Here is a 14,668-nt window from a genome sequence, read left to right as displayed (position 1 = left end):
ACAGCCTCTTCAATAAGTGGTGCTGGGAAAACTGGACAGCTACATGTAAAAGAATGAAATTAGAACACTCCCTAACACCATACACAAAAATAAATGCCAAATGGATTAAATACCTAAATGTAAGAGCAGACACTGTAAAACTCTTAGAGGAAAACATAAGAAGAATAGTTTGACATAAATCACAACAAGATATTTTTTGACCCATCTCCTAGAGTAATGGAAATAAAAACAAAAATAAACAATGAGACCTAATGAAACTTAAAAACTTTTGCACAGCGAAGGAAACCATAAACAAGACGAAAAGACAACCCTCAGAATGGGAGAAAATATTTGCAAATGAAGCAACTGACAAAGGATTAATCACCAAAATATACAAGTAGCTCATGCAGCTCAATATCAAAAAAAAAAAAACAACCCAATCCAAAAATGGGCAGAAGACCTAAATAGACATTTCTCCAAAGAAGATATAATGACTGCCCACAAACCCATGAAAGAATGCTCACATCATTAATCATTTGAGCAATGCAAATCAAAACTACAATGCGGTATCATCTCACACCGGTCAGAATGGCCATCATCAAAAAATCTACAAACAAAAAATGCTGGAGAGGGTGTGGAGAAAAGGGAACTCTCATACACTGTTGGTGGGAATGTAAATTGATACAGCCACTATGCAGAACAGTATGGAGGTTCCTCCAAAAACTAAAAATAGAACTACCATACAATCCAGCAATCCCACTAAAAAAAAAAAAGGTTCTGAAGAACCTAGGGTCAGGACAGGAATAAAAACGCAGACATAGAGAATGGACTTGAGGACACGGGGAGGGGGAAGGGTAAGCTGGGACGAAGTGAGAAAATGGCATGGACATATATACACTACCAAATGTAAAACAGATAGCTAGTGGGAAGCAGCCGCATAGCACAGGGAGATCAGCTCAGTGTTTTGTGTCCACCTACAGGGGTGGGATAAGGAGGATGGGAGGGAGACGCAAGAGGGAGGAGATATGGGGATATATGTATACGTATAGCTGATTCACTTTGTCATACAGAAGAAACCAACACACCATTGTAAAGCAATTATACTCCAATAAAGATGTTAAAAAAAAATAGCAGTGGCCCATCAACAGATGAATGGATAAAGTACATGTGGTATATCTATATATACATATACAATGAAATATTATTCAGCCATAAAAAAGAATGAAATTCTGCTATTTGCAGCAACATGGATGGACCTAGAGAATATTATGCTTAGTGAAGTAAGTCAGACAAAGACAAATACTGTATCACTTATATGTGGAATCTAAAAAATAATACAAATGAATGTATATGCAAAACAGAAACAGACACACAGATATAGAAAACAAACTACTGGTTACCAAAAGGGAGAGGGGCAAATTAGTGGTATGGGATTAAGAGACACAAACTACGATAAATGAAATAAATAAGCAACAAGGATATATTGTATAGCACAGGGAAATATAGCCATTATCTTATAACTTTTAATGGAGTACAATCTACAAAAATACTGAATCACTATGCTATACACCTAAAACTAATAGAATATTGTAAATAAACTATACTTCAATTAAAAAAATAGCAGTGAATGTGACAAAGGTGTATATAAAAGAAGCTCACAGCAGCAATAGTTATAATAATATGGAAATCACTGAAGTGTTCAACAATAAGGGATTGGTTAAATAAACTAGGGTAATCTATATGATGAAATATTATGCAATCTTTCAAAATGTTGTGGAATTATATTTATTGATACAGGAAAATTTTGTAATCCAGTGTTACATAATTTGTTAGGTGACATAAGCAGAGAGTAAAATCGTATATGCAGTCTGATCTCGTTTGGGAAAAGCACGTACATATTCTAGAAAGTGTATAAAATCAGCACTCATAGAAAATGTATTTACATACGTACATAAAAAGAAGTTCCCATGATAACCAAAGTGATTATGGCTGAGCGATAGCATTTCAGGTGACGTTAATTTCTAAGTGTTTGTCTGTTTGTTTTTGAATTTTATTTTATTTTTTATATAAGTGTGAGCTCACCTCTGTTTCCAAATCTCCTACAACGAGTGTACTACTTACCTAACCACGCAAAGGTTTTTATTTTTGTGGTGATGGTGGTTGCTGAAGTGTCTGAGTCCCCCAGCCATACCCAGGACTCAAACTCAGGGTCTGGGGTGCCGAGTCCAGGCCTCAGCCCCCCGCACCCTTCAACATGCCTGCCGCCTGGTCCCATGTCCCCAGACCACACCTCACCATGGCTGGCTGTCTTGCCAAGGAAAGAAAGAAACTCGGGTGGCCCAAGTACCCACCTTTTTGAAGAGTCTGATGACATCCTCGCTGATTTGGGAGAGGCGGACGATGACATTGTTCATGAAGATGTCATTGAGGGTGGCATGGTCTCGGCTCTCCCGCCTGGTCTGATGCAGGACTAGATACCAACAGTTCACGGGCGAGAGGAGATACTGGTCCTTCCTGTGGAAACCAAGACAGCTCAGGTTGACTTCACTGAAACTGCCAGCCACACAGTGTTCTACGTTGTCACCCACCACGGCTCTTTTGACCCTCATAGGGCCCTTTCAAACTCGTTTTATTATAACATATTTAACAGCTGGGGCAACAGAGACCATAAGGAAGCAATCCTCCCAAGGTCACAGAGCAGTGCTGGGGCCAAAACCCAGGTCTTTGACTAGAAGTCCTATCCCGTCCTACTTTCCCATTGGATGTGGCACTTGCTACATGTATCTCTCCCTTCTGAGAGGAAGCTGTCTTCCCTGGAGTTAAGAAATACTAAACCAGTTGTGCTTGAAATTCTTGTACGAGTTCTAGAAATATCCAGGGGAAAGAACAAAAAGTGGACCCTTCCCTTCCCCTCCTTGCCTCCCCCAACCCCTGGGGGTCTCTCAGGCTCTTAACCTTTTTGTCCTCCTCCAGGGTCAGTCCTGGTCTCTTGGCCTCTTGGAAACACATTCCTTTGCCCCTCAATGGAGCTGAGGGCCTGGAGGATTTCAGGTTCTATACTTGGGAGGACAGCCTAAGGAAATCTGCTTTTGAGTGAAGTACACACAAGACAAATCTTTGTCCTTCAATGACTGACACATTCTTAGTGTCCTCTAGCTGGGCATTATGCTAAAACAGGGGTTCTCAAAGTGTCGGGGTGCCCAGACCAGCAGCAGCATCGCCTGGGGTCTATCAGAAATGCAGCCTCTTGAGCCTCACTCCAGCCCTGCTGAATCAGAACCTCTGGAGGTGACCCGTTGATCTGGGTTTTAACAAGCCCTCCAAGCTGCTGATTCACACGCAAGTCTGAGAACCACAGATCTATGCACCAGTGTTTCCCGAAACTTGGGAAATGGGATATTTCCAAAAATGAAATGGGGGATATCTCTCTTCTCTGTGCTTTACCAAAGACCCCGCTGTTAGTCTCAATAAAGTGTATATATATATATATATATATATATATATATATATATCCTAGTGTCCAGGAAGACAGTAAAGGACAATCAGAAACCAAAATCAAACCAATAATCCCATGTTGCCACATGGGGCATCTGGCATGTGTACTTGACCTATGACCCTTCCTCCACTTTCCAAGGCGGGAAGGTGATGTTGGGGCAGAGGCCCATCCACCACCTAGGGTGACTGGCTCAAGGTCCAGTCCCCCAGGCCTACCTGGCTCCCCCGGGGGGCTGGCCATGGTTCTCTGAGGAAGTGCGGCCTCCCACGATCAGTGTTTCTGAGGAAGGGAATTCTGCTGACTTCCGCTTTGACCACATCATCCTCCCAAAGTCAAGTGGAAGTGTAGCCCTGAGGGCCTCTGGGCAGCCACAGCACATACACCCCTCACTGCACCCAAACCCTGGGCTTGGGAAGGATAGGTGAGCAGAGGCCAGTTGACTTTTCTTTCTGTCACCAAACGGGCTTAAAAATCTGCCCAGGTAGCCGGAATTTGGGAGAAAGGAATTTGGTTGAGAGAGAGGATGGATATGTTACAGACCTCTAAGGAAAATGGAGGAGATATTATGCTGCAAGAGAAACGAAGCAGTTTCTCCTCTGTTTATAGCCTAGAGAAAAGGCCAGAACACTGAAATCCAACAGCCCAGCCCAAATCCCTCAGCATTTACTCCGTGTCAGGTCTCAGGTGGGCTCTGGGTGACCGTGGACACAGACCTGCCTCGGAGGGGCTCCTAGTGAGGTGGCTGAGGCAGAAGGGTTACAGTGGAAGGTGCTGAAGCGCTGGGATAGAAACACGCAGAGCAGCCGTTCTGCGTGAGAAGCTGGAGAAAACGCGGAGCCCGCTCCACGTCCCCGTCACACAGTCCCCTCTGCTTTCCTGCCAGCTTCTTCCCGCCTGGGGTCTTCACGCGCCTTGTGCCATCCGGAATGCGTGAGCCCCTGCTCTTCTCTCTTCCTCTGAGTCTTGGCTTAAATGATACTCCCTGGAGAGTGCACCTCGGAGGACCTCGCTCTAGGGCGGCGGTTCTCAGAGGTGGTCCCCAGCCCAGATGCATCCGCTTCACTGTGAAATTTGTTGGAAATGTAAATTGTCGGGGCCACTCCAGACCACTTAATAAGAAATCCTGGAGGTGGGACCAGCGCCTGTGTTTTGACCAGCCCTCCAGGGGATTGCGATGCACTCTCAGGTTGGGGAATTCCTGCCTTAAGGAGTTTCCACTACCCACCCATCACCCTACTCGAAGTTCTGTGAGAGCAGGAACTGTTTCTGTCTTAGTCACCATATCCAGTGCCCAGCAATGTGCCTGACATGTAGTAGGTGCTGTAGAAGAGAAACCCAACAGAAAAGGTCACATTTGTGCTGGGTCTTGAGGAATAGGTAGGAGTTTTCCAAATAGAGGGGCAGAGAGACGGAATTGTAGGTAGAGGGACCTGTGGATACAAAGATAGAGAAGCAGCTCAGCAGAGCTAGAATTCTGAGTGTGTTAGGGGAGGACATAAGGATGGGGAAACAGGTGAAAGGCCTGATTGTGGGGAATCGAACGCCAGCCTAAGGAGTTGGGATTTTATCATCTAGGCCATATGGCTCTCAACCCAGGTTGCACACTAAAATCCCCTGGGAAGCTTTTAAAAAAACACCAAGACCCAGGCCCCACCCAAGACCAATTAAGTCAGAATCTCTGGGGGAAGAACCTTGGTATTTTTAAAACATTCTCTATAAGATTCTAATGTGCACCCAGGGTTAGAATGCCTGCTGTAGGCAGTGGAGAGTCATGGGAGTTATTTAAGCAGAGGTGTGATCTAACCAATGTGTGTCTTAGAAAGATCATTGCGGGCAGACTGGAGGACGATGGACAGATGAGTGGGTGGGTGGATGGGTTGGTGGGTGGGTGGGTGGCTCGTTGGGTGGATAGATGGGTGGATGGATGAGCAGGTGGATGAGTGGAGGGCTGGATGGGTGTGGGCAGAGGTGGGGGGCTGGAGGCAGGAGGACCAGTCAGGAGGTGACCCTAGTCCAGGAAAAGAGAGATGATGAGGGCCTGGGTGGTGGCCAGAGAAGGGTGAATTTAAGAGACTCCTCACCAAGAGAGCAGAGAATCTTGGAGACTTCCTGGAAGTAGAGAGGGGCTGGGGGAGGGGGAAGTGGATGGTGATTCTGAGATTTGGATCTCAGGCGACTGGTTGGATGCTGATGACATGAACCAAGATAAGAACTGCAAGGGGAGAAGTGGGTTTGGGCAGAAAATACTTTACATCCCATTTCCACAGCTTCCTAGGTGGCGATGGACATGCAAAGATGAAAGGAGAGATGAGATAATTGAGCTGTTACCTAAATTACTTCAGGGGCTGAGCTCAGCCTGGGATGCAAGAATTGAACAGCATCAGGGAATTAAATGTGCAAAATTTATGGAAGTCACAGCCAGAAGGTAAGTTTCAGGGGAAAGGAAAAAGGTCTTGAAAGGGTGCAGAAGTGCTGGGACAGCTTGGGGACCATTAATTAGGTCACCTGGCCAGAGAGACTGGGTAAGAGAAAGGGTGGAAAGGAGGCGCTTTCCTTATCAGCAGCTGTGGGCAGGAGGCAACGCAGAGGGGATTACAGGGGCGGCAGAGGGGCAGAGGCAAGGAGGGGAGAGTTACCCGAAAGCACCCAAGGACCCGTCAGGCTAAAGTGAGTGGCTGCTGAGGAGATGAGGCCTTGGTTCATGCAGGCTTTCATTCATTCATTGTCTGTCTCTGTGTGTACGTGCCAGGCAGGCGAGGGGCTGGGGATGCAGCAGTAACCACAGCAGGCTAGACCCTGCTCCACAAGGCTACATTCGGGCAAGGGAGACACACAAGGAAGCAGAAGACGATGATACAGCCTCATAAATGTAGTGATGGGAAGGAGACTACGGGGCAGAGGACGCCCTGTCGCCCAGACCTGGTGGAGGGGTGAGCCTGGATGGCTTCCTGGAGGAAGCACTTTCTAGACGGAGAACTAAAGGCTGGAATGGAGTTTGACAGGGGAGAGCTTTCTAGGTGGAGAAATATGATGAACAAAGGCCTAGAGAGAGCAGGTTGGTGAGTCAAACATAGCCAAGGGGGCTCAAGCATCGTGTCCTGGAGTGATGGGGGGAGAGTGAAAAACAAGGTTGGAGAATTAGGAAGAGGCCACATACTTAAGGGCCTTAAGTCCCAGTAGAGAGTGTGAGCTTCATCCTGAGGTTGGCGGGGAGCCACTGAGGGGTTTAGAGCAGGGGAGTGAAAGGGTAAAATTCCACTTTCAAACTCTCACTCTGGCTACTGCGTGGAGGACGGGCTTGAGGGGGCCAAGAGGGAAGTTGAGGGATTCAAGAAACGTTCAGGTGGCAAACTGACTGGACCCTGAGACTGACTGGCTGGGAGGGAACAGAAGATGCTCAGAATGACTCCAGCTCTTTCAGGCTGGGTGCCTGAGGGCAGGGGTGGCATTCACAGATGAGGAACACTTACAGCGGCAGGGTAGGGAGGGAAGGCGATGAGTTTTATTTGAAGCTGGCGAGTCTAAAGGGCTTGTGGAACACTCAGAAGGTGATATCTGGGCTAGAGAGATAAATGTGGACGACGGCAACAAGCACTCGGATGATATTTGAAACCACGGAATGACCTGGAACTCTTTACAAATGCACGTGACCACGTGGCAGAAAAGGCAAATTCTCAGGAGGCCTGTGGGGGCTGCGGCTGGAGGGATGGGGCGGGCTGCAAGAGGCCTAGGATGGGGATGATGAGCCAGCCCATCCTCTGCAGACCCTGTCCCAGGCCTGCCGTGCAACCAGCTGGCCCATCCTCTGGGTCCACTCCAGCACGGGAGGCTGCCTCTGCTCCCCCCGTCTTCTCCCAGCCCTGGCTCCCCCCGTGTGGGGAAGCTCATCTGTAGACTAAAAGACCGGGGTGAACAGGGCTGTCCACAGCCAGGGCCAGGGTGGAGTTGACCGCTCTGTGGAGAGCTGCCATCTGTGGCCTTGGCCACAACGGTACCTGGCTCTCACCATGTCAGAAAGAAGAGGGAAGGCCACAGATGGGGCCCAGCATGGTGAGACAGAAAGACACGATGAAACAGAAAGACACCTGGACTTGGGGGGGTAGGGTACCCCTGAGTCCATACTGCCTGTGTGACTATATGCAGGTCTCTTAACCCCTGTGGCCTGGCTACTTAGACCATATTGTCAACCTTGGTGTTAAACACCAGAAAACAGCTCCAGGGTCATTCAGCAGTTCCCCGACTCGATACATTCTTATTGCATATTTCACATGGACCAGTCCCCAGGGACACGACATGGAGCAGAACAGACACAGCTCCTGCCTCCACGGAGCTTACAGTCCAGTGGGGGAGACACATAGCCCTCAGAGAGTTCAGCACGTGTGGATGGAGTCACAGCCACAGAAAGTGCTAGAGAGGAGAGCATGGTGCATGAGGACTCATATCGAGGGGACCTGGCCGGATTTCGGGGGCCTCTGAAGTGTCCCTAAGGAAGGGGGCCTTTCAGCTGGGCTCTAAAGGAAGAGATGGGGGTGGCAGGTTAAGGGGCCAGGAGAGTGGGCTTGGGGGTGAGGATTCCAGGCAGAGGGAACAGAATGGGCAAAGGCTCACTGGGGAGCAGGGAGGTCGGTGCATTTAAGGCACCGAATAAAGGCCAGTGTGGCTAGAGCCCGGGGAGCAAGGCAGAGGAGGGGCAGATGCGGGGTCCCGAGGGCTCCGGCCAGCGCACTGATCACCATCCCACGGGCCATCTGGATTGTACCGGGACAGCAGGAAGAAGCATCCAGGCCACGTATGGCAGAGCTGGACACCGGCCTTCTCTTTTCAGGGGGTTACTTGTCCCTTTTGAAAACAGGACCCCTTTGACCTGAGACCCAGCTCTCCATGCTAGTAGCCATTTTGCCTGCTGCAGCCACACTTCTGGAAGATGCCAAAATGAACCTGGGCAGGCGTTCTGTCCTCTAAGGCACATCCTGAGGGCTTTTCTCCTTTTCCAGTCTTGCATCCCTGTGTCCACACAGCAGGTGGAAGCTGCTGAGCTAAGGTATAATTGAGAACTTTCACATAGATGTGTATGTATTTTACTTTTTACAGCCAGAAAATAGCAATGAAACTTTCTGGTGAGTCACAGCTTTCTTTCCTTGGCTAGGGGAGCTGGGTACGAGGATCCAAGCAACTGCAGCTAGAGGAGCGAGGCCTCGCCAAGCTGGTGAGTTGGGAAAATGAAGTCAGCAGTGAGCCAGCTTCTCCCTCCTTCTTCTGGCTGGGCACCGGAAAATTCCACTTAGCAAACAGAACCCATTTCCAGGCCTGTTGAGCCCCATGTTGCAGATGAATACAAACCCACCGCCCTGGGATGGCTGTCCCTCTGGGAGGGAGGGGAGCTCCTGCAGCTGACCCCGTCCCCAAGACGCCGAGTCCCTGCCTCTGGCTTCCCGCTCCCTTCCAAGACATTCCAGGGTCTCGCACTACGCTTGCTTGGGCAGCTGCCAGCAAAGCTCAGAAAAGCACTCCCTCAATTAGTTCTGGGGCCCAAAAAGTATGGTTAACCTCTCGCTACCTAAGTTGCCCCAATCAGGATTTGGAATTCATTGTCCTCGCTGGGAGCACGAATCATTAATTCTGAACATATTAACTTGAGGGCCATCTCCTGTGCCAGACAGTGCTAAGCAAAGTGAGTCATGCCCCTAGTTCATGGAGCTTACAGTCCAGTAGGTGCCTCAGGTGACAATCAAATAAGCACATAAGTAGATAGGAAATGGCGTCGGTGATAAGAGCTGTGAGAGAGAGATGCATGGTGCCTCCTGAGTCTGTAACGGAGGGGGGCGGGGCGATTTACCTCACCGAGGGAAGGTGGAGGTGGTCCTTCTTGTCACTGAGACGTTAGCTGAGATGTTTCTCCTGGTTGAGGCCTTCCCTGCCCGCCAGCGGCTCCTCGATCTCTAGTACACCACCCTATTTTATCGTTATTACAGCACTACCACGCCTGACATCCGTCCTGTTCATTTGCTTTTTGTTTCTGTCTTTGACTCCTTTCTAGCTTACATCTGTCCTCTTCACCACTGTTTCTCTGGTGTCAGGCAGGTCTGGGCACACAGTCAGCTGATAGGTGAAAAGTGCCCAGAAGGATGAGGTGGGACCAGAAAAATGGGTAGGTTGTACAGTGGCCTAGGGATAAGGGAGAGCATCCCCAGCAGTCGGCGTGAAGGCTCTGAGTGCATGGGCGCCTTCCGGAGGGCGGAGGGGGTGGACAGGGGGTGGAGACAAGGCCACAGAGGCAGTATAGACCAGGGCCTTGAGGGACACGATGAGCATCTGGGCTGTGTACTGCTGGACACCAGTCTTCAGTAACAGAGCACCACAGATGGGTCACTTCAATAGCAGAAATGTATCGTCTCCCAGTTCTGGATGGAGGCTGGAAGTCTGAGATCACGGTGTCAGCAGGGTTGGTTCCTTCTAAGGGCTGTGAGGGAGACTCTGTTCCGTGTCCCCGCCTCAGCTTCTGGCGGTACGCTGGCCAGCTTTGGTATTCCAGCCATCTTTGGTGATCCGGGGCATGTAGACACATCACCCCAATCTCTGCCTTCGTGTTCACGTGATGTTTTCCCTGGATGTGTGTCTATGTCCAAATTCCCCTTCTTTTATATCATAGGGACACCAGTCATGTTGGATGAGGGCCCACCCTAACGACCTCATCTTTACTTGCTTACCTCTGTAAAGACCCTATTTCCAACAAGGTCATTCCCCTTTTTTTATATCATAGGGACACCAGTCATGTTGGATGAGGGCCCACCCTAACGACCTCATCTTTACTTGCTTACCTCTGTAAAGACCCTATTTCCAAACAAGGTCACACTCTGAGGTACTGGGGGTTTAGGACTTCAACATGTGAATTTTTGGAGGACAAAATTCAACCCATAATAGGCTGCTACCCCAAGTGGATCAGGAGTCTGAGGAGAGTTTGCGTGGTCACTTGGGCATCTTTCCTGTGGTCCATTAGAGGAGCAAATGGACCTACGACACAGAGGATAAAGTCTAACCTCCTCCGCCGGCATTTAAAGCCCATTTAAGGCCCAATCTGCTGCCTGCCCAGCCCTCTCCCTCATCCCCATTTCTGCTCCAGGCAGTGGGGGAAGCTCTGAGCCAGGAATGGGTTTCTTCATTTACCTATTTTTTGCCCCCCAAGGATTCTGAGTCTATTGTACTGGGAGTTGGGAAGCGTGGCTCTGCTCCTAATTGGCTGTGTGTTCTCGGGCTTGTGGCTCGACCTCTCTGAGGCTTTACTGCTTCATCCATCAAATGGACGGGTGAGTGACGGAGTGGCCAGTGAGGGCCTTTCAGACCTCTGTGACAAGAGCAACCATATATTTCAAAATCAAATGTATACACGTGATCTGACAAAGGATTTTTTTCCCCAATTCCCCAACTTATTTATTTGAAAAGCCTAACAAGAAGCACAAAAATGGAAACAGTGAATGGCTATTTTCTACCCTTTTATGTATCTAGCCTCAAAGGCAAGAAAGTGAGGCTGCTGAAACCTGGGAAGGACTCTCCCTGGGTCACATGCATCTCCGCCTAGCACCTTTGCATTCACTCACTAGGAATGCCTTCCCCTCTTCACTCCACGCAGCAAAATCTACTTCAAAGGCCTTTCCTCCAGGGGTCATCTGAGATCCACAGAACGTTCTGTCTGAACCACTCATTTCAATCTTCTCGTATAGTTACTTCCAGATGACATTTTTTTATCTTCTCGCTTAACTCACTCGTCAGTTGCCCTCCACACATGTGGGCTTGTGTCATCACTTACTCTATAAGCCCCTTGAAGGCAGGAATCACCTCTCATATTTCCCTGTATCCCTCCAGAGCCCTGGGCAGACTCTAATTCATTCACTCATTCACCCACTCTTCTAATATCCTTTGAGTATCTGCCATGTGCTAAGAGGCACTGTCCAGTCCCAGGGGATTAAAAAGATGACTGGATGAGCCTTGAGAAGGCTCACAATCTAGTAGATGAACTTAATGCAAACCAAGAATTCTTATGGCCACTGGTCAGAGCACCTTTAGTTGAAGTGAAGGAAACACTCACTTCAGACTGGCTTAAACAAAAACGGTAGTAATGGGAGGAAGAAAAATTTTAAGGATCAAAAATTTTAATCAAAAAAATGTGAAGGAATAGGAGGTTGTTGCCCTCGGGCATGGCTGCATCCAGAGGCTCAAAGGATGTCAGCAGGACCTGGTCTCCGTCACCTGGCTCTGCTTCCCTCTCTCTGTGCTGGCTTCACCCTCAGGCAGGCCCTCTTCAAACCAAAAGTACCCTGACTGCTAGTAATCCCAGTAAAAAGAGAGCTTTTCCCCACCTGTTCCACCAGAAATCCTGGAATTGCAGGTCGCTAGATTAAGGCTCTGTGGCCAAGAGGATCCAGTGCCGGTCACAGGCTCACCGTCGTTCAGGGATGATTCCCCAGAGGAAAATCTAGGTCTTGTTATCAACAGAAGAAGGGAGGGATGCTGGGCAGGGGAGAGTAACGGTCGCCTGTGTTACGCTGTGTGAGGAAGGGGATCCCAGGGGAGCGGGGAGGGAGTGGCTCACTCTACCTCAGGGTGGGTGGGTAATCACAGGAACATGTGCAGCGGGCTTGAAGTACACGTACGAGTTCGCTGGCTGGGAAACACAAAGACACACATATCCTGCAGGCAGACGGAAGGCTGAGCGTGAAGCTGTGAGGTCAGACAAGACATGGATGTTCCGGGGCTGAAAGAAGTTCTTTTGGGCTCGGGCAGCAGTGATGCAGGGCGTGGTGAAAAGGTGGCAGGAAGGGAGGAGCCAGACCACGAAGGACTTCGAAGGTCAAGGTTGAATGAAGGTTTTGAATGGTCCAGTGATATGATCGCTGGGCGGGAAGGCCAGGTGGGAGGCAGAGCAGCTGTCCAGGTGAGGGGGGAGAATTTGGGGCTTTGCCTGGGAGTCACCTGGTGGCAAACAGTGGTTGTGAGGCTTCAGGGCAGGGCAGCCCCTTCACGAAGCTGAGATCTGCTGACTTAGGAGCTGCTGTTGGCTGACACCAGCCCTGAGACAGTCATTCCATAAGGGAAGAACTACATCCATTGGGTCACCTGCCCGAAGCAGGTTCTGCTCACCCATGCCGGCTGCTATGGAGTCAAAGGCTGGGGTTCAAATGCCAGTTCTGCTCCTCACCAGCTGGGTGAATTGGGAAGCTAGTCAAACCTTTTCTTTCTTTATCTGTAGAACAGGGTTGATAACACCTACCTCACAGTGGTGCTTTAGGGATTAAATGAGGTAATTCATAAGACACTCTCAGCATCAAACCCAGCGCCTGATAATAGTAATAATCATTATTACTGGCATCACTATTATTGCCACCAGCACCTCACTTGGCTACTGGGAAAATCCATTGACTGATGTATGTAACCATACAGCCCATGGTAGGTTTGCTATAAATGTTGGTTTTCCTCCTCCCATTACTACCTTCTCCCCCAGTAAACCCTTATGTGTACTTCAAGGCCCAGTGCCAATGGTCCGGAGACGCCCCCTCCACCCTGAGGATCGGTCCTCACACCTCAAAGTGATGGCACACTGGGTCTGGTCCAGCAGCACTCCTGAGCTCCCTTTTGACTTGCTGAATGTATTCTTGGTACTGGAACAAAAGTTTCTGCCTCATTAGGCAACGTCTGGCCAACCTCATCTTCTCTTTCCCTGTGAGAACCTCTGCCTTGGTTTATCCACCTGCAAAATGGGTGCATCACGTGGTAAGTGCAGCACCCGGCAGAGGAAGGGCGCTGACCCACAGTTCCTCCGGTCAGTTCTTTCACCAACCAGCAGGGATCCTAAGCCAGGCCCACCCTAGCTGGTCTTCAGGTCCTTTGCCTGTCAGATGGGGATGATGACACCTTCCCTGACTCCCCTGGCCCCAGCAGGATTCTTGGGAGTATTTAAGCAGCTAAAGGCTGGGGAGGCACTCTGCAAAGTGTAAGGTGCTGTATAATCTTGGAAGATCATTACTGTCCTCTTTGCCTAATGGAATTGAGTCAAAACTAAACCCCTGCATATCACTGCTTGTTAATTACAACAACATCTATTTTATCTTTATCACAACATCTATTTTCATTTTTAGAATAAAATTTAAATGATATGCACGTAACTTTGTGTATCAAGCATATCCAAATATAAATAAATCATGTCCTAGTTAATATTAATACTTTGGAAGTTGCTGATTAGTCTCTGAGGATTCCAGGAAACTGGGTGTAGGATCTGGGGAGGCCCCCGAAGGAAAAACTGGAAGGAGGATAAGGGGCTGTAGCCATTGCAAAGACCACTCAAGGGGCTGACCCTCCTGCCTTAAAATCCCTCCCAGCAACGAAAACAAAGGTGGGGGATGAAGAGGATGGAGATGAAAGATGTTCACTTTCCAGGAGGAGCTAGCAGGGGCCCTCGGGGTATCTCATGTTGGCTTCAGGATCTCTGCCATCCCGCATACCACCATACTTCATACCTCCCTGTTGAGTGTCTCTTTTTACTTAAATGGATTTATTTATAAAAAGGAGTTTCCCTAGTCTTAGTTAAAATAAAATTTTAAAAAACCAGCTTTACTTGCCCTAAATAGAAGGTTACTGGAAAAAAGTAAGCTCCAAAGAGTATCACTGAATCCTAGGCAGATGCTAATACCCAAGATCTGCTGTCTGTTTGTTAAATGGAGGGTTAGAGAGGTGTTAGCAACACACTAGAACCAAACTATAACTGCAAAGACTGAAAGAGAACTGAAAAGATCAGTCACTATTTATGGCTCATGTGCTATCGATGATCCCTCCCTCATTCTGAGGAACACTGATCCGGTCTGACAAGCCTTCACATTACAGAAATGTGCCCCTAAAACACCCGACTGTTGTGTACATACCTCCGTGGATTGGGCACTCACACCTCCCAAGGCAGCCCTTTTCTCGCTGGACAGTTCTGGCTACTGGAACATTCTCAAGGTTGAGTTAAAGTCTGCTTTTCTGAAAATGCTATCCTTGGACCTCACTTCTCTCCTTCAGCATCCCCACAAGTCTATTTACTTCAAGCATTTGAAGAAAGTATTTAGTAGTATCTTGGTTTTTTCAGTTATTCATTCAAAAACCTTTGATAGGGCTTCCCTGGTGGCGCAGTGGTTGAGAGTCCGCCTGCCGATGCAGGGGACG

General features: G+C 48.8%; 1 protein-coding gene across 1 annotated transcript in view; it reads right to left on the bottom strand.

The window, feature by feature from the left end:
- Positions 1-14,668, bottom strand: part of SRGAP3 (SLIT-ROBO Rho GTPase activating protein 3) — a 58,400-nt gene that overhangs the window by 22,895 nt on the left and 20,837 nt on the right. The window contains exon 3 of the mRNA XM_028478831.1: positions 2,331-2,493. Within this exon, the coding sequence (XP_028334632.1) occupies positions 2,331-2,493 (163 nt within the window). The remainder of the gene's footprint in view (positions 1-2,330; positions 2,494-14,668) is intronic.

This window comes from Physeter macrocephalus, chromosome 18 (assembly GCF_002837175.3).
Source record: "Physeter macrocephalus isolate SW-GA chromosome 18, ASM283717v5, whole genome shotgun sequence".
In the NCBI taxonomy this organism is placed as follows: Eukaryota; Metazoa; Chordata; class Mammalia; order Artiodactyla; family Physeteridae; genus Physeter; species Physeter macrocephalus.
The sequence above is the reverse complement of the archived record's forward strand: the minus strand, read 5'-3'. Positions and strand labels throughout refer to the sequence as shown.